The 24,527-nt window shown below is 34.5% G+C and overlaps 1 protein-coding gene across 11 annotated transcripts in view; it reads right to left on the bottom strand.

The window, feature by feature from the left end:
- Positions 1-8,971: 8,971 nt before the first annotated feature.
- The window catches only part of LOC128265985 (potassium voltage-gated channel protein Shaker), a 75,163-nt gene continuing 59,607 nt past the window's right edge, over positions 8,972-24,527 (bottom strand). For 7 of the 11 annotated variants that reach the window (XM_053002248.1, XM_053002247.1, XM_053002241.1 and 4 more), the window contains 2 exons: positions 23,731-24,177; positions 16,983-22,970 (listed from right to left, as the gene is read on the bottom strand). In XM_053002248.1, the coding sequence (XP_052858208.1) occupies positions 23,738-24,177 (440 nt within the window). In that variant the 3' untranslated portion in view covers positions 16,983-22,970; positions 23,731-23,737. Of the gene's footprint in view, positions 12,870-13,262; positions 13,593-13,739; positions 13,931-16,982; positions 22,971-23,730; positions 24,178-24,527 lie in introns of those variants that run through there. The other 4 variants (XM_053002252.1, XM_053002244.1, XM_053002245.1 and 1 more) reach the window with 3 other exon arrangements.

Genomic DNA, 24,527 nt, shown 5'->3' with positions numbered 1-24,527 from the left:
GGAAATAATTGTCAAATGTTGGAATGTCATACACCGTTGAATTCGTAATAAAATTTCCAATCAAATGGCATTCACAGTTAAAATTTTTTCCGATTGTCAAATTTCTGCAAAAATGATGATGTACCCCCTTACAAAAAAGTCAGAAATTTGGACATAAATAAATTTTTCAAAAAACGTTTTTCAAAATTCGGTTTTTTTGTCAAAACTAAATTAATAGTTTTCAATCGATCAGGGATGGATTGTATAGGTTGCCAGCTGTTCAAAATAGCAACTCTTTTGACTTTGGGTCTTATTTTGGAAAAGTTAAAGCAAAAAGACTCTCCAGAAATAATTTTGTTTGAAAAATCGCCAAAAATCCCAAAAGACACATTAAAAACTTAGTTTATGTGTCAAAACCCTGGGAAATAATTGTCAAATGTTGGAATGTCATACACCGTTGAATTCGTAACAAAATTTCCAATCAATTGGCATTCACAGTTAAAATTTTTTCAGATTGTCAAATTTCTGCAAAAATGATGATGTACCCCCTTACAAAAAAGTCAGAAATTTGGACATAAATAAATTTTTCAAAAAACGTTTTCAAAATTCGGTTTTTTTGTCAAAACTAAATTAATAGTTTTCAATCGATCAGGGATGGATTGTATAGGTTGCCAGCTGTTCAAAATAGCAACTCTTTTGTCTTTGGGTCTTATTTTGGAAAAGTTACAGCAAAAAGACTCTCCAGAAATAATTTTGTTTGAAAAAATCGCCAAAAATCCAAAAAGACACATTAAAAACTTGGTTGTTGTGTCAAAACGCTGGGAAATAATTGTCAAATGTTGGAATGTCATACACCGTTGAATTCGTAACAAAATTTCCAATCGATTGGCATTCACAGTTAAAATTTTTTCAGATTGTCAAATTTCTGCAAAAAAATGATGATGTACCCCCTTATAAAAAAGTCAGAAATTTGGACATTAATAAATTTATCAGAAAAAGTTTTTCAAAATTCGGTTTTTTTGTCAAAACTAAATTAATTGTTTTCAATCGATCATGGATGGATTGTATAGGTTGCCAGCTGTTCAAAATAGCAACTCTTTTGACTTTGGGTCTTATTTTGGAAAAGTTACAGTAAAAAGACTCTCCAGAAATAGTTTTGTTTGAAAAATCGCCAAAAATCCAAAAAGACACATTAAAAACTTGGTTTTTGTGTCAAAACCCTAGGAAATAATGGTCAAATGTTGGAATGTCATACACCGTTGAATTCGTAACAAAATTTGCAATTTAATGGCATTCACAGTACAAATTTTTTCAGATTGTCAAATTTCTGCAAAAAATGATGATGTACCCCCTTACAAAAAAGTCAGAAATTTGGCCAAAAATAAATTTAAAAAAAGATTTTCAAAATTCAGTTTTTTTGTCAAAACTTAATTAATAGCTTTCAATCGATCAGGGATGGATTGTATAGGTTGCCAGCTGTTCAAAATAGCAACTCTTTTGACTTTGGGTCTTAATTTGGAAAAGTTACAGCAAAAAGACTCTCCAGAAATAATAATCGCCAAAAATCCAAAAAGACACATTAAAAACTTGGTTTTTGTGTCAAAACCCTGGGAAATAATTGTCAAATGTTGGAATCTCATACACCGTTGAATTCGTAACAAAATTTCCAATCAATTGGCATTCACAGTTAAAATTTTTTCAGATTGTCAAATTTCTGCAAAAAATGATGATGTACCCCCTTACAAAAAAGTCAGAAATTTGGCCAAAAATAAATTAAAAAAAAAGTTTTTCAAAATTCAGTTTTTTTGTCAAAACTTAATTAATAGCTTTCAATCGATCAGGGATGGATTGTATAGGTTGCCAGCTGTTCAAAATAGCAACTCTTTTGACTTTGGGTCTTATTTTGGAAAAGTTACAGTAACTTGCAACCTATACAAAGTTACAGTAACTTTTCCAAAATAAGACCCAAAGTCAAAAGAGTTGCTATTTTGAACAGCTGGCAACCTATACAATCCATCCCTGATCGATTGAAAACAGTTAATTTAGTTTTGACAAAAAAAAACCGAATTTTGAAAAACTTTTTCTGAAAAATTTATTAATGTCCAAATTTCTGACTTTTTTGTAAGGGGGTAGGTACATCATCATTTTTTGCAGAAATTTGACAATCTGAAAAAATTTTAACTGTGAATGCCAATTGATTGGAAATTTTGTTACGAATTCAACGGTGTATGACAATCCAACATTTGACCATTATTTTCTAGGGTTTTGACACAAAAACCAAGTTTTTAATGTGTCTTTTGGGATTTTTGGCGATTATTATTTCTGGAGAGTCTTTTTGCTGTAACTTTTCCAAAATAAGACCCAAAGTCAAAAGAGTTGCTATTTTGAACAGCTGGCAACCTATACAATCCATCCCTGATCGATTGAAAACTATTAATTTAGTTTTGACAAAAAAAACCGAATTTTGAAAAACGTTTTTTGAAAAATTTATTTATGTCCAAATTTCTGACTTTTTTGTAAGGGGGTACATCATCAATTTTTGCAGAAATTTGACAATCTGAAAAAATTTTAACTGTGAATGCCAATTGATTGGAAATTTTGTTACGAATTCAACGGTGTATGACATTCCAACATTTGACAATTATTTCCCAGGGTTTTGACACAAAAACCAAGCTTTTAATGTGTCTTTTTGGATTTTTGGCGATTTTTCAAACAAAATTATTTCTGGAGAGTCTTTTTACTGTAACTTTTCCAAAATAAGACCCAAAGTCAAAAGAGTTGCTATTTTGAACAGCTGGCAACCTATACAATCCATCCCTGATCGATTGAAAGCAATTAATTTAGTTTTGACAAAAAAACCGAATTTTGAAAAACGTTTTTTTTTTAATTTATCTTTGTCAAAATTTCTGACTTTTTTGTAAGGGGGTACATCATCATTTTTTGCAGAAATTTGACAATCTGAAAAAATTTTTACTGTGAATGCCATTAAATTGGAAATTTTGTTACGAATTCAACGGTGTATGACATTTCAACATTTGACCATTATTTCCTAGGGTTTTGACACAAAAACCAAGTTTTTAATGTGTCTTTTTGGATTTTTGGCGATTATTATTTCTGGAGAGTCTTTTTGCTGTAACTTTTCCAAAATAAGACCCAAAGTCAAAAGAGTTGCTATTTTGAACAGCTGGCAACCTATACAATCCATCCCTGATCGATTGAGAACAATTAATTTAGTTTTGACAAAAAAACCGAATTTTGAAAAACGTTTTTTTTAATTTATACTTGTCAAATTTCTGACTTTTTTGTAAGGGGGTACATCATCATTTTTTGCAGAAATTTGACAATCTGAAAAATTTTTACTGTGAATGCCATTAAATTGGAAATTTTGTTACGAATTCAACGGGTGTATGACATTTCAACATTTGACCATTATTTCCTAGGGTTTTGACACAAAAACCAAGTTTTAATGTGTCTTTTTGGATTTTTGGCGATTATTATTTCTGGAGAGTCTTTTTGCTGTAACTTTTCCAAAATAAGACCCAAAGTCAAAAGAGTTGCTATTTTGAACAGCTGGCAACCTATACAATCCATCCCTGATCGATTGAGAACAATTAATTTAGTTTTGACAAAAAAACCGAATTTTGAAAAACTTTTTCTGAAAAATTTATTTATGTCCAAATTTCTGACTTTTTTGTAAGGGGGTACATCATCATTTTTTGCAGAAATTTGACAATCTGAAAAAATTTTAACTGTGAATGCCAATTGATTGGAAATTTTGTTACGAATTCAACGGTGTATGACATTCCAACATTTGACAATTATTTCCCAGGGTTTTGACACAAAACCAAGTTTTTAATGTGTCTTTTTGGATTTTTGGCGATTTTTCAAACAAAATTATTTCTGAAGAGTCTTTTTGCTGTAACTTTTCCAAAATAAGACCCAAAGTCAAAAGAGTTGCTATTTTGAACAACTGGCAACCTATACAATCCATCCCTGATCGATTGAAAACTATTAATTTAGTTTTGACAAAAACCGAATTTTGAAAAACGTTTTTTGAAAAATTTATTTATGTCCAAATTTCTGACTTTTTCATCAATTTTTGCAGAAATTTGACAATCTGAAAAAATTTTAACTGTGAATGCCAATTGATTGGAAATTTTGTTACGAATTCAACGGTGTATGACATTCCAACATTTGACAATTATTTCCCAGGGTTTTGACACAAAAACCAAGCTTTTAATGTGTCTTTTTGGATTTTTGGCGATTTTTCAAACAAAATTATTTCTGGAGAGTCTTTTTACTGTAACTTTTCCAAAATAAGACCCAAAGTCAAAAGAGTTGCTATTTTGAACAGCTGGCAACCTATACAATCCATCCCTGATCGATTGAAAAAAATTAATTTAGTTTTGACAAAAAAACCGAATTTTGAAAAACTTTTCTGAAAAATTTATTTATGTCCAAATTTCTGACTTTTTTGTAAGGGGGTACATCATAATTTTTTGCAGAAATTTGAGAATCTGACTTTTTGTAAGGGGGTACATCATAATTTTTTGCAGAAATTTGAAAACCTGAAAACATTTTAACTGTGAATGCCATTTGATTGGAAATTTTGTTACGAATTCAACGGTGTATGACATTTTAACATTTGAGCATTATTTATTAGGGTTTTGACACAAAAACCAAGTTTTTAATGTGTTTTTGGGATTTTTGGCGATTTTTTCAAACAAAATTATTTTTAAAGAGTCTTTTTGCTGTAATTTTTCCAAAATATGACCTAAAGTCAAAAGAGTTGCTATCTTGAACAGCTGGCGACCTAATTGAGAGCAATTAATTTAGTTTTGACAAAAAAAACCGAATTTTGAAAAACGTTTTTTGAAAAATGTATTTATGTCCAAATTTCTGACTTTTTTGTAAGGGGGTACATCATCATTTTTTGCAGAAATTTGACAATCTGAAAAAATATTAACTGTGAATGCCAATTGATTGGAAATTTTGTTACGAATTCAACGGTGTATGACACTCCAACATTTGACCATTATTTTCTAGGGTTTTGACACAAAAACCAAGTTTTTAATGTGTCTTTTGGGATTTTTGGCGATTATTATTTCTGGAGAGTCTTTTTGCTGTAACTTTTCCAAAATAAGACCCAAAGTCAAAAGAGTTGCTATTTTGAACAGCTGGCAACCTATACAATCCATCCCTGATCGATTGAAAACTATTAATTTAGTTTTGACAAAAACCGAATTTTGAAAAACGTTTTTTGAAAAATGTATTTATGTCCAAATTTCTGACTTTTTTGTAAGGGGGTACATCATCATTTTTTGCAGAAATTTGACAATCTGAAAAAATATTAACCGTGAATGCCAATTGATTGGAAATTTTGTTACGAATTCAACGGTGTATGATATTCCAACATTTGACAATTATTTCCCAGGGTTTTGACACAAAAACCAAGTTTTTAAAGTGTCTTTTGGGATTTTTGGCGATTTTTCAAACAAAATTATTTTTAAAGAGTCTTTTTGCTGTAACTTTTCCAAAATAAGACCCAAAGTCAAAAGAGTTGCTATTTTGAACAGCTGGCAACCTATACAATCCATCCCTGATCGATTGAAAACTATTAATTTAGTTTTGACAAAAACCGAATTTTGAAAAACGTTTTTTGAAAAATGTATTTATGTCCAAATTTCTGACTTTTTTGTAAGGGGGTACATCATCATTTTTTGCAGAAATTTGACAAAACCCTGCGAAATAATTGTCAAATATTGGAATGTCATACACCGTTGAATTCGTAACAAAATTTCCAATTTAATGGCATTCACAGTAAAAATTTTTTCAGATTGTCAAATTTCTGCAAGAAATGATGATGTACCCCCTTACAAAAAAGTCAGAAATTTTGACAAAGATAAATTAAAAAAAAACGTTTTTCAAAATTCGGTTTTTTTGTCAAAACTAAAATAATTGCTTTCAATCGATCAGGGATGGATTGTATAGGTTGCCAGCTGTTCAAAATAGCAACTCTTTTGACTTTGGGTCTTATTTTGGAAAAGTTACAGCAAAAAGACTCTCCAGAAATAATTTTGTTTGAAAAATCGCCAAAAATCCCAAAAGACACATTAAAAACTTGGTTTTTGTGTCAAAACCCTAGGAAATAATGGTCAAATGTTGGAATGTCATACACCGTTGAATTCGTAATAAAATTTCCAATCAATTGGCATTCACAGTTAAAATTGTTTCAGATTGTCAAATTTCTGCAAAAAATGATGATGTACCCCCTTACAAAAAAGTCAGAAATTTGGACAAAAATAAATTTTTCAAAAAACGTTTTTCAAAATTCGGTTTTTTTGTCAAAACTAAATTAATTGCTTTCAATCGATCAGGGATGGATTGTATAGGTTGCCAGCTGTTCAAAATAGCAACTCTTTTGACTTTGGGTCTTATTTTGGCAAAGTTACAACAAAAAGACTCTTCAGAAATAATTATGTTTGAAAAATCGACAAAAATCCCAAGAAACACAATAAAAACTTGGTTTTTGTGTCAAAACACTGGGATATAATGGTCAGATGTTGGGATGTCATACACCATTTAATTCGTAATAACATTTTCAATCAAAAGACATTCAAAAATGCGAAAATTGGCCATTTTTAAAGAAACGGCTTTACAAAATCGTTTTTTTATATCGAAACAAATTTTTTTCTGGAAATCGATTGGGATGGATTTTATAGGTCGCCAGCTGTACAAAACAGTCACTGTTATGGTTATGCGTCTTGTTTTGGCCAAATTACAACAAAAAGACTCTTTGGAAATGCATCATTTCTTTTTTTCGCCAAAAACCCAAAAACACCGTTCAAAAATCAGTTTTTTAATAAAAACACTGAAAAGCAATGGCCAAAAGTAGGAATGTCATACATCGTTGAATTCGTCATTAAATTTCCAATCAAATGGCATTCACATTTTTGAATTTTTCAGATTTTGGCAAAAAGTTATGTTTTAACCCCTTATCAAAAATGCGAAATTTGGTCCTAAAACTAATTTTTCAAAACCGACCCGGGTTGGTTAGGCCGAAAATAAATGATTGGTTATTAATAGTGACATGATTTCTATAGGTACATAAATATTAAAAGATTTTCATTACTTTGACATAATCTTACCCATTTTGTAAAACAATACTGCTTGCGAAAGTACATAGCTGTTTATAGCGATCGACTGCTTGCGTGCATAGCTGTTGACTGTCATCCGATCACAATATATACATATGCACTGCTTGCTTGATTGAATTCAAAATACAATGAAACTCGTTTTTGTTTTTTAATTTTCCTTTTAGCATAATTTATTTTATATACTTTCCATTTAATTTGTTTTATGTTCATAAAGTAACGTGTGTCTGCCTCTGTCAGTGTGAGTGTGTGTATGTTTGTATGTGTGTGTTGAGCATGTGTGTCTTGATTTTATATAGATTTTATTATTCACTTTAATTTGTTCGTTTGTAAGCTGCTTTGAATTGAGATCCAATCTGGTCTGTTTAAATTTACAATGATTGTAAAAATTGATTTTGGGCCACCCAAGTTGGTGGTTTGGGTTTTTGGGCTTTATCCCTCTTTCTTTAAATTTATCGAAAGTCAAACGGTAGATTTTGTGCTTGCTCGCCTTGTTTGTTTGTTTTGTTTCTTATTGTAGGTTTGGTGTTGTTTCTCCATGTTTGTTTGTTCTGTTTTTGTTTGCCCGTGTTTTGCTTCCTAGCTGTGTGTTTTTTTTTATCTTTGTCTGTTTTTTGTTTTCGCTTTCTTTCGTATTTAATATATAATAATCATTTTTTCTTTTGTTTTTTGTTGTTTTTTTTTTTTGGTTTAACTATTTATAAAACATTTCATTTTAGAATCTTAACAACATATATATATATATAATATATACATATATATATTTTATATTTTATAATTGCTGCGGCGTTTTTCTGTTATAATTGTATTTACTTAAGTGTTATTTATGTATACGTTTAATATGTAAATTTGTTTAGCATTAATTCATAAGTAGTTTTTCCATATGCCCATCTCTTTTGTTGTTGTTGCTATTTTGTTATTATTGTTGTACGCATAATTTACATGGAGTGACTACCGCTTTCGTATTGCTAACTCTTTCCCAGCTCAACCCTCTCTACTTGGCTCCTTTTCGTCTACACCCTTCTTTATCCTTCTCTATCCTTTCCTTCCTTTCCATCCTTTCCATCCATTATCATTATCTTTATCATAATCTTTATCCATATGTTTATCTCCTGCCTCTTACTTGATCTGGGCCTAATACGTTGCTCTCTGTGTGTGGGTGTGTGGTATTATCTAGGCATAGTTATCATAATTTTACTTGCATTTACTTTTATTGTTGTATTTCGCATGCTTGAGCTAAATATATTTTTGTTTGGTAGTTGCACTTTATTGAATCGAAATGAAGACTCGGAATGGAATCGAAATAGAAATTGAGTATGAAGACTGATTGAATTTGATTTGATTTGATTTGACTTGATTTGATTAGATTTGATTTGAACTGAATGATGGTCTGATCTGGAACTAGCACGCATATATTATCCAACTGATTGATCAGTCTCTGGCTGTATATATGTGTGATACTCCCGCGGCTTGTGTGTATACATATTTTTTTTATTGGTTTAAATCTTTGTTTGTTTTTATTCCAGTCTTTGTTTTTATTCATTTTATTCGCTTCTCCTCCGGCTTCTCTGTCCACCTCAACGATCCTGAAACGAGCAACTGAAGAATCTGTGATTCCTGGACTGGGGCGGGGTCAAATTGGGGGCTATATTTGGGGCTCTACTGGAAAGGGCAAGCTGGACTTAGCTGGAAAGTAACTAGACTCTGCAGACTGTACTTGATCCTAGGCAATACTTTTGTTATAATTTAGCATAGTTCTCTCTTCTCTTTTCTTCACTTCACTTCACATCTGCTTCCGCTTTCTAATACCCTTAATTATTTTGGCAAGTTATCTTTACTTTGTTAATAGTTTTTTTTTTTGTGGTTTTGTGACTCTTGTTTTTGGTTTGTATCACTTTTAGTTGTAGTCTGGCCAAGTTGCTTCCTTCTTCTCTTCCTCTCTTCTTTTTCTGCCCTCTGTGTATCCTTTCTATCGTTCCTATGCTGCGGTCTCTCTGCCTTTTTTTTGTTCGTTTTCAATAGTAAGCTTTTTTTCTTAGCGATTTCTTTTTTTTGTTTTTTAATATTAGTTTGTAAATTACGCTTATAAAAAAAAAAATATTTTGAATTTGGTTTTTCCGTTTGCATGACTTGAAGACGATATGTTTTTAATTGTATTATTATTTGTATGTCTATATAGAGATTATTGTGTAATTATCGTAGTTAATATTAAGAATATTTTATATGCAATCTTGTGGTATTTTGTTATTGCTCATTGGTTGTGTCTAATCGATTGGCCGACCGAGAACTTCTCAACGAATCGAACGAACTAAAACCAAACTGAATCAGGACGCAGGACCTTGAATCCATAAATCCATGGATCCGTAAATCAGGAAATCCGTAAATCTGCTAATGATATAATGCTAATGGATATGGCCGGGACATTGACATGAGTGCGCGGCACGTACAAAATATGGGCTCTGGATTTTTCGGGTATAATTCAACTTTTGCGGCTAGTATATACAGATATATATATAGGGCCGATCTGAGTATATATACGTCTGAGTGTGTGTATGTGTGCAAGCGGGTGTGTGTCTCTAAGGCCAAATCAAGTATACGTAAGAATGTCTTTCGGTTCTAGTTGATTCTCCCTCTCTTTCCCTTTTTGTTTATCTGCCTTTTTCTTCCTTCTCCCACTTTCTTCATCAACGCTTTCTATTTTTCTTTCTCATTCGCTATCGCTATCGCTTTCTTTTTCGCTTTCGTTTGCTGTGTGCGTGTGGACGGTTTTCAAAGCTGTAAATTGATTCGATTTATTTAACTTTATTTTTCTCTCCGCTCATTTTTTTTTGCTTAATTTTCCCGTTTTTTCGGTTTTTTGTTTTTTTTTTTTTTTTGTTTTTACATATTTACAGATTGCTTCGGTATAAATATTGGTTTAAATTCTTCTTAATTACAACAAGCAGCAAATCAATAAAAACTTTTTATTCAGTCGCATATCTAACAAAAAAACATATTTATATATATATATATATATATATATATATCTTTATATATATATAAATATCATGTATGTGTGTGTGTATATATGCCTGCGTTAGCTTAGTTCTCGGCTTGGTATTCTCCGTCTCCTCATCATCGTATTAATCGTTATCGTTATCGTGTCCCCCATTTTCTAATCTTCCGTTTTGTGAGATGTTTCTTCTGTGGTCCAAAGTAATTTGTGGCTCCTCCTCTTTGTCTTTGTCGGATTCTCCTCCCCCTGTTTCAATTTTCAATTTTCGATTTTCACTTTTCGTTTTTTGGTTAGCAAGAGCAGTAGAAGCAAAGCTTTGTAGGTAGGATTCTAGGTATAGAGAAATTTAGATATGGCTTCGATCGATCGATTTGCACGCTAACATTCGGCACTATGCACTGCACAGTGAAGCAGTGGAAGCAGTTCATACGTATTTGTATCTTATGTTGTAAAGAATTGATATATCGAATGCGCATGCAAATTGAAATTGATAATTTTGGTTTACCTCTTACGCTTTTCCTATCTGGTTTCATTTTTGTTTTGGTTTTTTTTTATTTTTTTGGTTTTTGTTTGCCGTTTTTTAGGAGTTTAAAAAAAAGTTGAAGTCGCTAGATAAAACGTTTTTCAAATGAGAAGATTTCGATTATGTTCAAATCACAAAAATCAGGAAGACAGCGAATCAAGTTACAACTCATGAACATGTTTGTGTGAAAGCAATTAAATCCTAAAGCTTCTGTATTTGGTATTTGTATCTGTATCTGTGTTTTGTGCAGGCGTGTGGAGACAAAAAAAAGACACATTGTTATATGCAACAGTTCTGAGGAATATCGGATATACGAATATCTCTCAAGTTAAAGTCTGAGTATCAAAGCTGTTACAGGTTTTTCTCTAATTAAGGAAGACAAACTAAACTAAACTAAGCTAAACTAAACTAAACTAAACTAAACTAAAACTATAATGAACTGTACTAAACTAAACGAAAGCAGGTCCATGCACAAGTGCATCACAAGGGTCTCTATAAGAGATCATAGCTAGTACTGGATGAGCCAGGATTCCCCTACAGGTCTCATATAAAATTTGCAATTGTTTTTTATTGATACATTTTTTGGTTGTTTCCTAAATGGAAAGATCAGCGCGCGGTTCTTGTAGCGTTCTCTGTGTTTTTTTTTTGTGGCTGTTTTCGGTTGTCTGTATTTGCTAAGTTTAATTATTGTTTTTGTATCGTTAGCAGCTTTCCTTATTTTTGGTTTTAGGTTCGTTTTTGTATTCCCATTAGTTAGCTATGATTTTGGTTTTTTGGTTGGTTTTTTCTTGGTTTTTGTTTGGTTTTTGTTTTTTTTTTTTTGTCGTTTAATATTTATTTTATGTCTATGTCTATTTGTTTAGCTTCAGCTCTGACTTACTTATTTACAAAATAGCAGTTTTAGTTTAGTTTATGTATATTTAATTATATATGTAAATGTATGTATATATTTAATATATATTTATTTATATATAATCTTTGTATTACTCATTCTTTAAACTTAACGGCAGTTTTGATGTTTTTAGCATTATCATGTGTGTCTCATGTGTCTATATGTATGGCTGTGTCTGTTGTATCAACGAAATATAGAAACAGCGCTCGGGCCAAACGAATTATAAGGGGTTTTAACGATCAGTGCGTTTTAACTATCGGACAAAGTCATATAATAATTAACCGTTTTATTTTAAGGGCTACAAAGATGCTCAAAAATTGAATTTTTTAACATATTTTTCTATGCTCAATCAATTGTAAACATTCAGTTAAATAAATAACAGTTTGAACCTATTTTTAGACATAAGTTTAAGCTTTGATTGCATAGTTTTTTCTGGGCTTAAAAAATGTTACAATTTTATTTCATGGGGATATATAAAGCCAGAGCACTGCTTGAACGACGACGGGCCGCCGTTAAATATATATTTTTCTTCTTGTTTGCCTTGCCTTTAGTTTGCTTTTAGTTTTTTTTCCGTTTCCGCTGTTTGTTGCTGTTCTTGTTTTGGTATTTTTTTTTTCGTTTAGTTTGTTTTACTAATATTCTGACTAATATTTAATTAATAGAGCATAATGTAAAGTTGAAAATAAAATTAGCAGATATTGTATGTTGTTTGTTTTGTTTGTTTTTGTCTGGTTGTTGTTGTTCTTTGTTTTTGTTTTGCTAGCTTCTAAAGAAAGGAAGAAACTCCAATTAGATTAGTCTACTAAGATAATTAGATTTTTGTTTCGTTTGTTTTTTTTTTGTTTTTTGGTTTTATCTGTTTTGTTTTGTTTTGTTGTTGTTAACGATTGTTAGTTGTTAATTGCTAAATTTGAACATAAGTATCAAGTAGAGTTTTACTTTTTCTTCGAGTGTCTGTGAAAGTGTGTGTTGGTGTGTGTGTGTGTAGGGTGTGTGTAGGGTGTGTGTTTTTTCGGTGTGGAGATTACCAGAAGGAAAATGAAAGGAGAAACAAGGAAAACCCCTCTAGAAAGCCAGTCCATATTTGACTTTTTTTTTGTGTCTACGAATACTCTAATTCAAGCTGAGTGAACTGGCACTGTGTGTGTGTGTTGTGTCTGTGTACATTTGCTGTTTAATTTACAACTACGCTGCTTACTAATTATTATAATTATAATTTAATTGTATTTATTAATAAAATTCTAAATTAGACTGCTTTTGATGACGTTTCTGGCATCCAACGTAGCATTTCACTGCGCAAATTTCGTCCATTTTCCATTTGTTTGACTGCAAAACAAAGTCAGAGTAGAAGGATAAAGAAAGTGACTTAAAGGTTCAAATTTTGCCTAGGAATAAAACAGCGAACAATTAAATAAAGGTGTTACTATGATAATCAAAACTTTCAAAAGTATTTACAGAAATAACTTTTTTGTTTAGAGATATGACTTTGGAGGGTCTCAAAGGAATTTTAAATATTGTCTAACAACGATAATTTGTCGACTTTTTCAATACATATATTTTACACATATATTTTACACAACTACATTTCTAATTAAAATGTTTAATAATAATACAAAATTTCAAATGACACAGATCTTTGGAGCTCAACAAGGGACCAACATGTTAGAAGTATGTGGCGCCCAACGTGGGACCTTGTTCATACTCACGGAACATACTCACCTAGTAGTCAGACGTCGGTTTCAATACTGACGGCCATCGCGTTATTGTGCCTTAACTGTAAACTATTTGTGCTCCGTAGGCCGTTCTGGCCCAGCTGCTGCTGCTGTGCCTGCGTCATCTGCTGGCCGTGTGGCGACTGCGACTGCTGCTGCTGCAGCTGCAGCTGAAGCTGAAGCTGCTGCTTCTCGAAGGACTGCTGCGTCCTGAGAAACGGCACCATATGGCGACCCGTGTGATCAGTCAGACCTGGCGTGGTTGCATCAATGCCATCATCCAAATCCATGATGTCCGACGACGATTCGGAGAGTGAGGATTTCTTCAAATGTTGACCTATATCCGGGGTCGTGGATCAGATACAACGATTAGAAAGGGCAGTCAAATGGGTTGCTCAGAGTGGGCGGGATTCAGGGATTGAGGAGATTTTCTTAATTTTTTTTTTTGGGATTTTTCTTAACCGCTAGTAGTAGTAGTATGTACCTAGTGCACCAGGTAAATATGAACAACTTGTAACGTGGTTGAAATTTTGGCTCTGCATCTCCTCCTGATCCGTTTCGCGGTGATAGAAGTAATTGAAATTACTGACGATAACCGGTACCGGCAGTGCGATTGTCAGCACACCAGCGATCACGCACAAAGAGCCGACAATTTTGCCCCAGAAGCCGACGGGCCTGGATGCATTTTTGTTGAATGCATTCGTTTGTTTAATGGCAATATTTGTGGATTCGATTCATGTTTGTCAATGGTCATTGTCGTAGGGTGTGTTCGAGTTCGAATTGGTTTGTATATTTAAATCGATTCGATCCGATCCGTTTTTAAATATGCAAATTCGTTTCAAAGTCAATTGAATTTGGTGTGATTTGTTGGTTTTTTGATTTGATTTGGTATTTGTATGAAGAAGAACGTAGAAGAAGAACGCAGTATGTAAATCAGGTGGTAAGAAAACAAACAAATAGAAATAAGTTATAAGTTTTGATATATTCGATATACTATTCTAGATAGCGGCTTAGATTCCGGGCCCCAGAGCTCGTGGCTCAAGGTCCAACTAAAGTGTTACAAACTTGTTAAGAACGCAAAAGATAATAACGTGTCACAACATATACATATGGTTTACATAAACAAAGCGATACGAGTTAGATATATAAGTGGATGGCTGGAGGCGTTCGAGTAAGTATCCGTGGGTGGGGTGGAGGTTTAGGAAAGCGATAACTGAACTCAAGGTAAAGCAAAAATCAAAACTAAATGCTCAACTAGGTATCGGTATTGGTATTGGTATCGGTATTAGTATAGGATAAGGTATTGTTAATGTTATTGGTATTCGAATAAGTATTCGTATGCAAACAACGAAAGCAATTCGTTGGCGACAACCAACATCGGTTGCAAAATCCAACTTAAAGTGGGGTCGGATGGGGTGGCTTGTAACTATAAACTCAAATCAAAACCAAAGTCAAAGTCAAAACCGTTAAATGAAGTTCAAAAAACAAGAAGTCGAATTACTTATACATATAGATAGATGGGTGGGATAGCAGGGCTGGTTTGGCTAACGAAAAACCGAAGCGTACTTATTGCCAAATGGAATAAACAAAATGTGCCGGCGTTTGGCGTCGTCGCTGTTAAACTGGACATAAAATGATAGATACATAGATAGAGAGAGATGTGTGTGGAAAAACCAAAGCAAATCGAACCGATCGATCCTCGCCAATCCCGATCCCGATCTGGTTGGGGATCGACATAGATGATCGGTTAGTGGTGAAGGATGGCACAGGGCCGTCCTTTGCCGACTGCTTTGGTGCACACACACACACGCGGAGGTGGGAGGGAGACACATAGCAAGAGCGACTGATCCTTGGAAGTCTTCTTCTGACGTCTTCTTCTGCCGCTTCTTCTTGTTCTTCTGTTCTTCTGGGGACTCTGTTACTCGTTCTTCTCTTTCAATTCTTCTTCTTCGTCGTCTTGGTGTAGAGCTTGAAGCTCATCTCTTCTTTTCTCCTTTCTGTTCTGGATAGGTCTGTGTAGACTGTCTGACTGTGTCTTTTGGACTGACTGTACTTTGGGTTTTAATTTGACTGTACTTTGAATGCATGATTCTTTGGTTCGATTTGGTTCTTTCAATTGTATGTGTGTGTGTCATGACTGTGTGTGTGTGCGTAAGAATTTCAATTTTCTGCCACGGTGAAAATGGCGAACGGCTGATGGCGAATGAGGGGCGGGGGGTTGAGTGTTCAATGCTGCTCGGCAATTTTCCTGAACAAACAGCAAAGTTACCGTGCAGTGTTTTTTCTTTTTGGGAGTGTTTTTATAAATGTGTGTTCGTAATATAGAGATTAGGTATAGTTAAGCGATCGTAATTAGGCAAAGAGTAGTTGCTGATATAATGCTCATTCGAGTAGTCGAGTCAAGGAACGAAATCAAAATTAAAGCGAGAGAAAAAACGTGTTCAAAGTGAGTAGAAAAGCCAAAAAAGATTGTATGCATTCCTGTGTGATTGTGTGTGTGTGTTCTCTGTGTCTGTGTGTGGGTGTGTGGGCTGTGGATATATAGTAGGGTAGCAAGTAAGTTGTATTTATGCAAATGTGCTAAGCGTGCGCCCCTGTGTTTTTTTGTTTTTTTTTGTTTTCTTTTTTTTTTTTTTTTGTTTGCTATGCGTTTGCGTTTTGCGTTTTGTTTTTTCTTTGCTTTTGATTTGGGATTGCTTTGCTTTTGCGTTTTTGTTTGCTTTGTTTTGTTTTGCTTTGCTTGGATTTGAATTTGCTGGCAGATTGCGCTTGACGCGATCTGATTCTGGTACTGTCGCGATCTCAACATCGATTTTCGATTTATTCGATTTCGATTGGATACAGCAACTGATTGCACATGCACCGGAATCGGGAAGCACAGGGAAACGGGACTTAGGAGCAGAAGCAGGAGCCGCACAGCCTCAGCATTTTGAGAGCTGTTAGATCTTCCTAGTTGTTCGTTGTTGTTGTCTAGACGCTGATGTTGCTGCTGCTGCTGCTGCTGCTGCAGTTGTTGCTGCTGCTGCTGCAGTTGCTGCAGTTGCTGCTGCTGGTTGCGAGATAGCGGTAATGATATAGCGATAACGGTAACGTAACGGTAACGGTAACGATATAGCAGGATAGCGCAGGAGCTTCGGCTGAGCAGGTGCAGGCGCAGGCGGCCGAGCGCTGAAGCGATTCTTACAGTTTTACATTCGGCGCAGGGGGGAGAACGTAAGCAAAAGTTTACAAAATATTCCAAGTACGATTATCATTTAATATGGTCAATGCTTATACGTAAATCGATAGGTGTATACATATGTATACTATATATAGCGTAGATCCGAGGGCATAGGCAAAATCAAAATGGAGGCGGAGGCGGAGGCATACACAAAAAAAAACGAATACGAATAGTTTAAGTCAAAGTCAAAATCAAAACGTAAAAAGATAGAGAAGAGACAGGGAAAAAAACCGACTGAGACTTAGCGTTTTCATAGGGAACGAGAGAAATTTACGGTTTATATTTTTGTATACATTAAAGGGTATTGTTAATGAGACGGAGACGGAGACAGGGGGGGATAACCGTGGGTGGATTGGGTGGTTTGGAGAGGGCACTCGGGGGTTTTTCACACTCACCGTTCGTTGGTTTAGCATCGCTTTGACTGCCGGGGCCAGATTTAACCTGTTTGGACTTCAACTTTCCAAGATTTTCAGTAAGTTGCATGGATATTCTTTTTAGAAATATTCCTTTTTTTTTCTTTGTTTTTGTTTTTATTTTTACTCTATTTGTCGCATTTTTATGAGCGAATCTGCGACAGTGTGTGTGCTCACGGAGATAAGTGTATGGTTTTCTTTTTTTTTTTTTTTTTTGGGAGTGATGGGAGGTGGGCAATATATAGCTAAACTACGCTAGGAAATGTCTGCAATGGAATGTGCTACTGGCATGGCATTTGTTGTATATATATATACATATATACTATAGATATACTGGTTTATGACTGGTGTGTGTGTGTGTGGTGTGTGCGCTGTGTGAGTGTGTGTGTGTGAGGGTTGTCTGTCTGCGTGTTCAAAAAAGAGGGGAGGTGTCAAGCCCCCCTTTTCGGGCTAAGGGTCTGGACTTAGATCTATGGAACTAGGGCCAAAGCTTACAAATACGATAACTGTAGGAATAGCGATAGTGACTAACTAGTAATAATGCCACCCCCTTCAAATATGACTACCCAAAATATTACTTAGTAGAAGAACAAACACAAAGCAAATACTACCAGCTAGTCTAGAATAAGGTAAAAGGGGTTTTTCGGGTAGTGGTAGATTACAGCTAGAATTGTTCGAATGAATTCGAATTGCGCCATTGCTTGCGTTTATTGGGTTAATGATTTCTTGGAAATTTATTAATTTTTTATTTTATTGAATAACGATTATAAAACATTTCATTTTTAATCTTAACAACATTTCCATTTTGTTTTGTTTGTTTTCATTTTGCGTTCTTTTGTTTCTTTCGGTTTAATTTGTGTGTGAGTTTCGGTTTTCGTTTTTCTTGTAATATCTTATTGGGCGTAATACTAAATTTTGGATTTTTTTTCTATGGGGATTTATTCGAGTTTTTATTATCTGTTATCATTCAATTGCTTTGATTTTGGTTTTGTTGTTTGGTTCTGTATTATTGTTATTATTAATTTAAAGTTATGCTATTGTTGATGCTCTATTTTTTGGGTTAGCGTGGAGTTCGCCAAATTGAAAGTTCGATTCGATTCAGTTCTGTCCGGTCCGGTCCGGTTCGGTTGTGTTGAGTTGAGTTGTGTCTTGAACTTCTAACTAAACCTAAACTTATTTATTGGTAGGTTGAATCAAGGCCAAATTAGAATTAAAAATCAATTAATTAAAAATGTTTTCGTTTTGTTTTTTTGTTTTAAGTGTATTTTTTTTTTTAAATCTCTATTTGCAGTCTTTGTCCTTAATAGAAATTGGTTTCCGTTTTCTTTGTTTTTGAAGCATTGAGAAGATTTTGAAAGATTTTTTTATTTTTTTTTTTTCGTTTTGTTGGTTTATGTTTTGATTTACTCGTATATAGCATATGGTAAATGTGTATTGTTTCATCATAATCCGTACAATCAAAATTTTTTTATTATTTTTTAAATATATTTTTTTTACGTATGTGTGTTAAAATTTGTTTCGTTAGGCTTGCAATTAAATTTAATGGAAAACTTGAAAAGATTGTTTTTGGTTTGAATTGAACTGGAGATGTCGAAGTCGAGTGTTTGTTGTGGCTTGTTAGTGTTATATTCGAAAATAATTATGCATCAATAAGTTAGACTTTTCCTTTGAGTTATTCGTGGTTATCATAACTTAGTTCTTGCTTTACAACGATATGTTTGCTTCTTCATCATCTTATTCTTCTTGTCTGGATTTCCATTCACTAGAGTATCGTCCTAAGTTTTTTTTTTAACGCATTTCGCTTTTGGGTTAAAGTAGGCTAGACTAGAGTTGAGTAGAGCATAGTTCAAGCATACGAAAGTAATACGAAAACCGAATGAAATGCGCTTTCAGCTCCTAAGTCGTGTTTGTGAATGTATATATGTATCTAGTATATGTGGGTGTATCTAATCGGCTAGCATTGATCGACTGATTAACTGATTAACTGATTGACTGAATTCGTGATTGGATAACTCAACTGCAGCTGGGTGATTGATATGCCAATGACGAGATTTAGGTTGAGCTCACACAAGTTACAAGTTACGTTACCAAACGAAATAAAATACCTAAAGCTCAGTATTCTTCGTTATATTTCATTTTCATTTTTGAGCGCCAGCTAATACAATTACAGTACGAACTAAAAATACAGAACTAGCGTTTTTGCCTTAGACTAGATCCTAGATCGAAAGGGATACGGTTTCCGATTCCATTTCGACTCGACTAACTACGGATCTACGCCAAAATACAAATACAAAATATATAGATATATATATGGAACGGAACGGAGCGAATCGGAATGGAATGAGACGGATAAGATATAGGTCGATCATCGATAAGTCGAGTTGCGATTATTATTTACAAGGCGGAGGGAGTGGGGCACAGGGGACTGTGCGAAATTGAAATAAAAAACGGCTCCAAAAACTTTTGTCAATTTATTTGCTTCGAAATCGCTTCTTTATTGTGTGGGTTCGGAACGGATCGGATTGGATCAGCATGGGGCTCCGTTTTATCTTAATCTTCTCACTGTTCATCTTGTGTATTTTGTTTTTCTTTGGTATGTTCAAGGATTTTGTTTTTGTTTTGTTTTGTTTTCGTATTTTAGTCGGCGCTTAGTCTGCGGATAGCTAGCTTGTAATTCGGTTGCAGCATATGCATATGTCTAGATATATGCTACATGCTATATGTTTTTGTATATGTATATGCTGTGTTTATGTACAATTTGAAATTGTTTAGAATTTAACTTGTGTACTTAGCTCAATTTAATTACAATAAATTTTTTGTTCATTTCGAATTAATTGTAATTTATTTAAACATATAATAACATTTCTTTTGCTGAACACATTTATTCCAAAATTTTTTCTGTTTTTTTTCATGTTTTCATATTTTTAGTTTTTTTTTAAGCTTTCATAGGTAAATATTAACACGATTTTTATTTTCTAATTTCTCCGCTTTATTTGTGGTTTTTGTTTTGTTTTGTGTGTTTTTTTTTTGTTTTTGGTTGTTGTTTAATTATAGTGGCTTATATTGTGATTAAATCAAAGTCTTAAGATGTAGGACACAAAATATGAACGTATAATTATAATTGTAATAATAAAATTAAAATAAAGTTCTAAATTCTGCTATACATCGGTAATTCTTAGACTCATTTACAGTTATGTTTGCTAAATTTATTCATTTGTCTAGATTAAGGCTAGGAAAAAAAACAACCTTACTTTACACTCGGCTCTTTGTATCTGCTATCTGTTTTTTATTTTTCCATTTCATTTATCTTTTATCTGCTATCTGGTATCTTGATTATATGAAGCTAAAATCATCTTCTCCGACCGATATAAAACAAAAAATCTAATCTTAAGTAAGCGGTTTTCTTTTCGCTATGCTTCATTTCCCTCTCCTCAATCCTCATCCGTTTTTGGTGTTTTGCTAGTTTCATCATCTTCGTCTGGACCATTGTCTTTATCTTTATCTTTATCTTCTCTAATGCTTATTCATCTCATAAATCTTTGCCTTCTTACAGATACAGAGACTAAGTACAGTACAGTTAACTGACATTTGAATGTGTTATTTTTTTTATTACTTATACCTTCGAGTTTTATTGGGTTTATCGTTAAGCATTTGTTTTATTCTTTATATTTTTTTTGTACAAAATAGCATTTGCAAGATGTAGTTGTATCTGAAGAGTATTTACAGCAGTTAGCAGCCACAGTGGGAATACCCTATTTTCATGGGGTTTTTGGTAGCGATTATTTACACAGTGTCCACGTATCGATCGGCCCTTTATATCTGGCCTCCACTGTGGCACACATTGGAAACGTTGAATTATTGTTCGCTCTTAGCGGTTCTCCACTGAATTGCCAGGGGTTGCAGGGGCGCGGGAACAAACAGGAGGAGGGAAGGGGTGGGGATGGCGTGCTCTCTTGATCAGGGGCTGAGGTAGGGGGGATCGAGAAGTCGGCCAGCGCACAATGTTCCTTAAGGCACTTGCTCTGCTCTGCTCCTCCGGATCTTTGGTTGGCTTCGGACCCCACCAACCCCCTCTTACTCTCCACCCCTAACCTTGTCAGCCCCCTCCCCCCATCCCATATCTATGTGTATGTGTGTGTGAGTGCGTGTGTGTGTGTGTGTGTGTGTGTGTGTGCGTGGACGGTTTTCGAAGCTTTTTAAAATTTACACTTGAATGATCATCGATATCTTCTTGTTGCCATTGTCATCAATTTACATCGGCAAGAGCAACCCTTCTTATGTACAGGTCTTCTTCATCTTCATCTATGCAGTTTGGTAGACACATACACACACATAAATATATATTTTCATATTACAATATATAATTGTGAAGATTCTCTTTTATTTTATACATTTAATGCAAAAGTTGAATTCGCATAATTCAGTCAACGATTTCATGATTTATTTGTTTTTCAACTACCTTTTGCTGTAAAATTTCAGGAGAGGGTGGGTTCTCTGGCTTTTTTTTTGGGGGGGGGGGATAGTGTTCTTTCGAACCCCTGCAATTCAGTCAAAGAAATCATCGCTGGAAAGCCCCATTTTGTAGTTGAACTTTAACCATTCTTTAGCTTTGGATTTGGTTGTTTTTTTGTTTTCCTTTTTTTTTTTGTTGTTGTGGTATATAGTTTGCTTTCATTAAAAAAATCATAAGAGCGTTTTCTGTTTTGTTGTATATCTTGTCGCCATTTGGTTTGTTTGTGATTTTATTGTGATTGAGCGGATCTGTGACTGGGGAATTCAAGCAATCCGATGGATGTTTTGACTAATGTTCGGTCTTTTAGTTAAATTGCAGTCGTTTCGCCCTTACTTTGTAGCACTGGCTCTGCAGCATTTGTATTATTTACGTTAGTGGTTTCGCTTTCGCTTTTGCATTCGCTTTTGCTTTTAGTTGAATATTTGTACTTTTTATTTCGTTTTAATTCGGGGGGGAACGAAGCAGAAGATATAGCTGATATGGGTTCAGTTAGTCGGTAGAGAGGTGGAGAGGTTAGTTGTTTGAAGGGTGGGTTGGTTGGTGGTCATATAGGCGGAGGGTATAGATTTCTCTTAAGCTTTAGTCAAAAAACAAAGGGTCGTCTTGAGAATGCCACGAACGATATTGTTTAGGTTATACACATATAACATCTATCACATATATGTGTGTATATGCTTAGTTGGTTAGTTCAGTTATTCAGTAGTTCAGTTAGATGGTTAGTTGTCTAAGTTTTTGTTACACGATAGTATTTCCTGTTACATTTAAAAGCAGACATTGCCTCGGGCTTCGCTTGATGACTATACAAGTTGGATTCGGTTTTTTTTGTTAAATATTACGGCAGTTTTACTATACTTTCTTGTAATGTGTATGTGTGTGTTTCGGTGACAGAATGTAAATCGTAAATCTGCTTGTGATTTGTTTGTTTTTTTTTTTTTTTTCAGCTGGTTAAAGGGGCATCTCTCGATATCGACATCGTGGCCTGGCTTCATCGTTCGGATCATTCACATGTCCTTACAATCGGAGTTCTTAAAGCTTTTCTTCTCTGCATTCTTGCTAAAATAATGGCGAGAGTGCTTAATGATTTATTGCATTATTTACAGTTTCCTTTTGCTGCTGCAGTTTGATCGGGTTTGTTATTCAGCTTTCGGTTGTTAAAAATTTGATTTAAATTCTGCCTTCACTTCTTCGATGTTTATGCTGTTGCTTTTTTATCTCTCCTCAGTTTAACATTTTTATTTGTCAATGGTTTTTGGTTTGGATTATGCCATGCTACTCGTTTATATTGGTATTCCCTTACTCATTCATTTTTTTGCTTGTTACTTTTTGTTTGTTCTGATTTGGATTTGTTTCTCGGTTTTTGTGTTGTTTATCTTTAAATGTATAATTTAATTAAATTAATTTTAAATTAATTTAAGTTTAAATTTAGATTAAATTTAATTTAGCAATAGATTAAATTTGTTTTTGTTATTTGTTCTACTTAAATTAAATATAAACAGCTTTTGTAGTCGTTTCTGGCATCCAACGTAACTCCTGTCAAGGCCAAATTTATACCACGCAACGTCTTTTGCACTGATTAGTGCGTTAATCATACATCATTTACATATAGTATATCATACATACGGTAATACATACAGAGGGATCGAGACGTAGGCAAAGGTTTAGGTTTAGGATTAGGTTTATACGTAAACATAGGCAAACATATGTATTGCGTAGGTAGAAGAGCGCGCCACGTGGAGAGAAAAGAGAGAAAAAGTTATGTTCTAATCAAATCGTAATTCAATTCAGTTCAATTTAATTGATCGGACGTTCGCACTGCACAGGGAAAAGCAGTGTATAATTTTAAATGATTTATTAATGATATTTGATGATAATAGGGACATTTTGTCTTTTATAATTAGGTCGTTCTGAAACAAAATCGATAGTACCAAAAATTAACATTTTAATTTCATACTTTTTCGATTATTTAATAAATAACTATGTATTTACTTTTCTTATGGCAGCAAAAGAAAGTTTTTTCTCTTCTGTAAATTCGTTTACTCTCACTTAGCAGCAAAATAAAGTGTTTTCACTGCTCCGCCCCTATGGCAGCCAGTGCGAACGATCCGTTTTAGAATTTTGCATTTTGCTTTTTGGCATTTTGCAACACTTAAACCTAGTTACGCTCTACGGCTCAAGGTGCACGGGTTTCGGTAGTGGGTGGTGGTGGTGGGAAGGTGGGTCAGAGAAATGAGTGTGCCAGAGCAAGATAGAGATAGAGAGATAGAGAGTGTGATAAAGATGGGAGTGGAGGGGTCTGTGCAGCAAGCGAGTGGCGTTATCCAACACTTACCCAGTAGTCAAACGTCGGTCTCGATACTAACGGCCAGGGCATTATTGTGCCTCATGGTAAGGCCGCTGCTGCCGCTGCCGCTCGTTGCTGCTGCTGCGCTTGCGTTTATTGTGTGGGACTGTTGCTGCTGCAGCAGCTGCTGCTGTTGCTGCTGCTTGAAGCCGTTCTGCTGTTGCTGTTGCTGCTGCTGCTGGTACAGTTGCGTCTGCGTCAGCTGCTGCAGTGGATGCTGCAACTGCTTGTCGATCGACGTTGACATTGAGGATGCAACCTGTTGCTGCGGCTGTTGCTGCTGCTGTTGCTGCTGCTGGGCTCCCAAAAATGGAGCCACCGCACTGCGTCCAGGATGTGTGTCTGTCAATCCCGGCGTGGACTCGACACCATCGTCCAAATCCATCATATCCGATGAGGACTCGGACAACGATGATTTCTTCATGTGTTGACCTACTTGGTGGTTGGTATGCATTTGTTTAGTGTGTGTTTGTCGCAGTGTATATCACGCGTTGGCAGACAGAGTGTTTTTACATGTGTGTGTGTGTGTTTGAGTGTGTGTGTGTGTGTGTGTGTGTGTGTATTTATGAAGTGTGTACGTGAGTTTGATTGGGGGAATCACACAATGCCAGGGATGCAGGAGCGGAGTTTTGGTTGGATTGGTTCGAGTTTGATTTGAATTTGGGTTTTTTTTTGGTTTGGGTTTATTGTTGGGTTTTTCGGGAATTATTTGTGTGGAGGTCACGTTTCGATATTCGAATTAACCATACAATTGACGGAATAAAGAGAGAAACAAAAAGAAGAGA

The sequence above is a fragment of the Drosophila gunungcola genome, unplaced genomic scaffold (assembly GCF_025200985.1).
Source record: "Drosophila gunungcola strain Sukarami unplaced genomic scaffold, Dgunungcola_SK_2 000205F, whole genome shotgun sequence".
NCBI classification, from domain to species: Eukaryota; Metazoa; Arthropoda; class Insecta; order Diptera; family Drosophilidae; genus Drosophila; species Drosophila gunungcola.
Note: the sequence above shows the minus strand (reverse complement) of the source record. Positions and strands in the feature narration are given on the sequence as shown.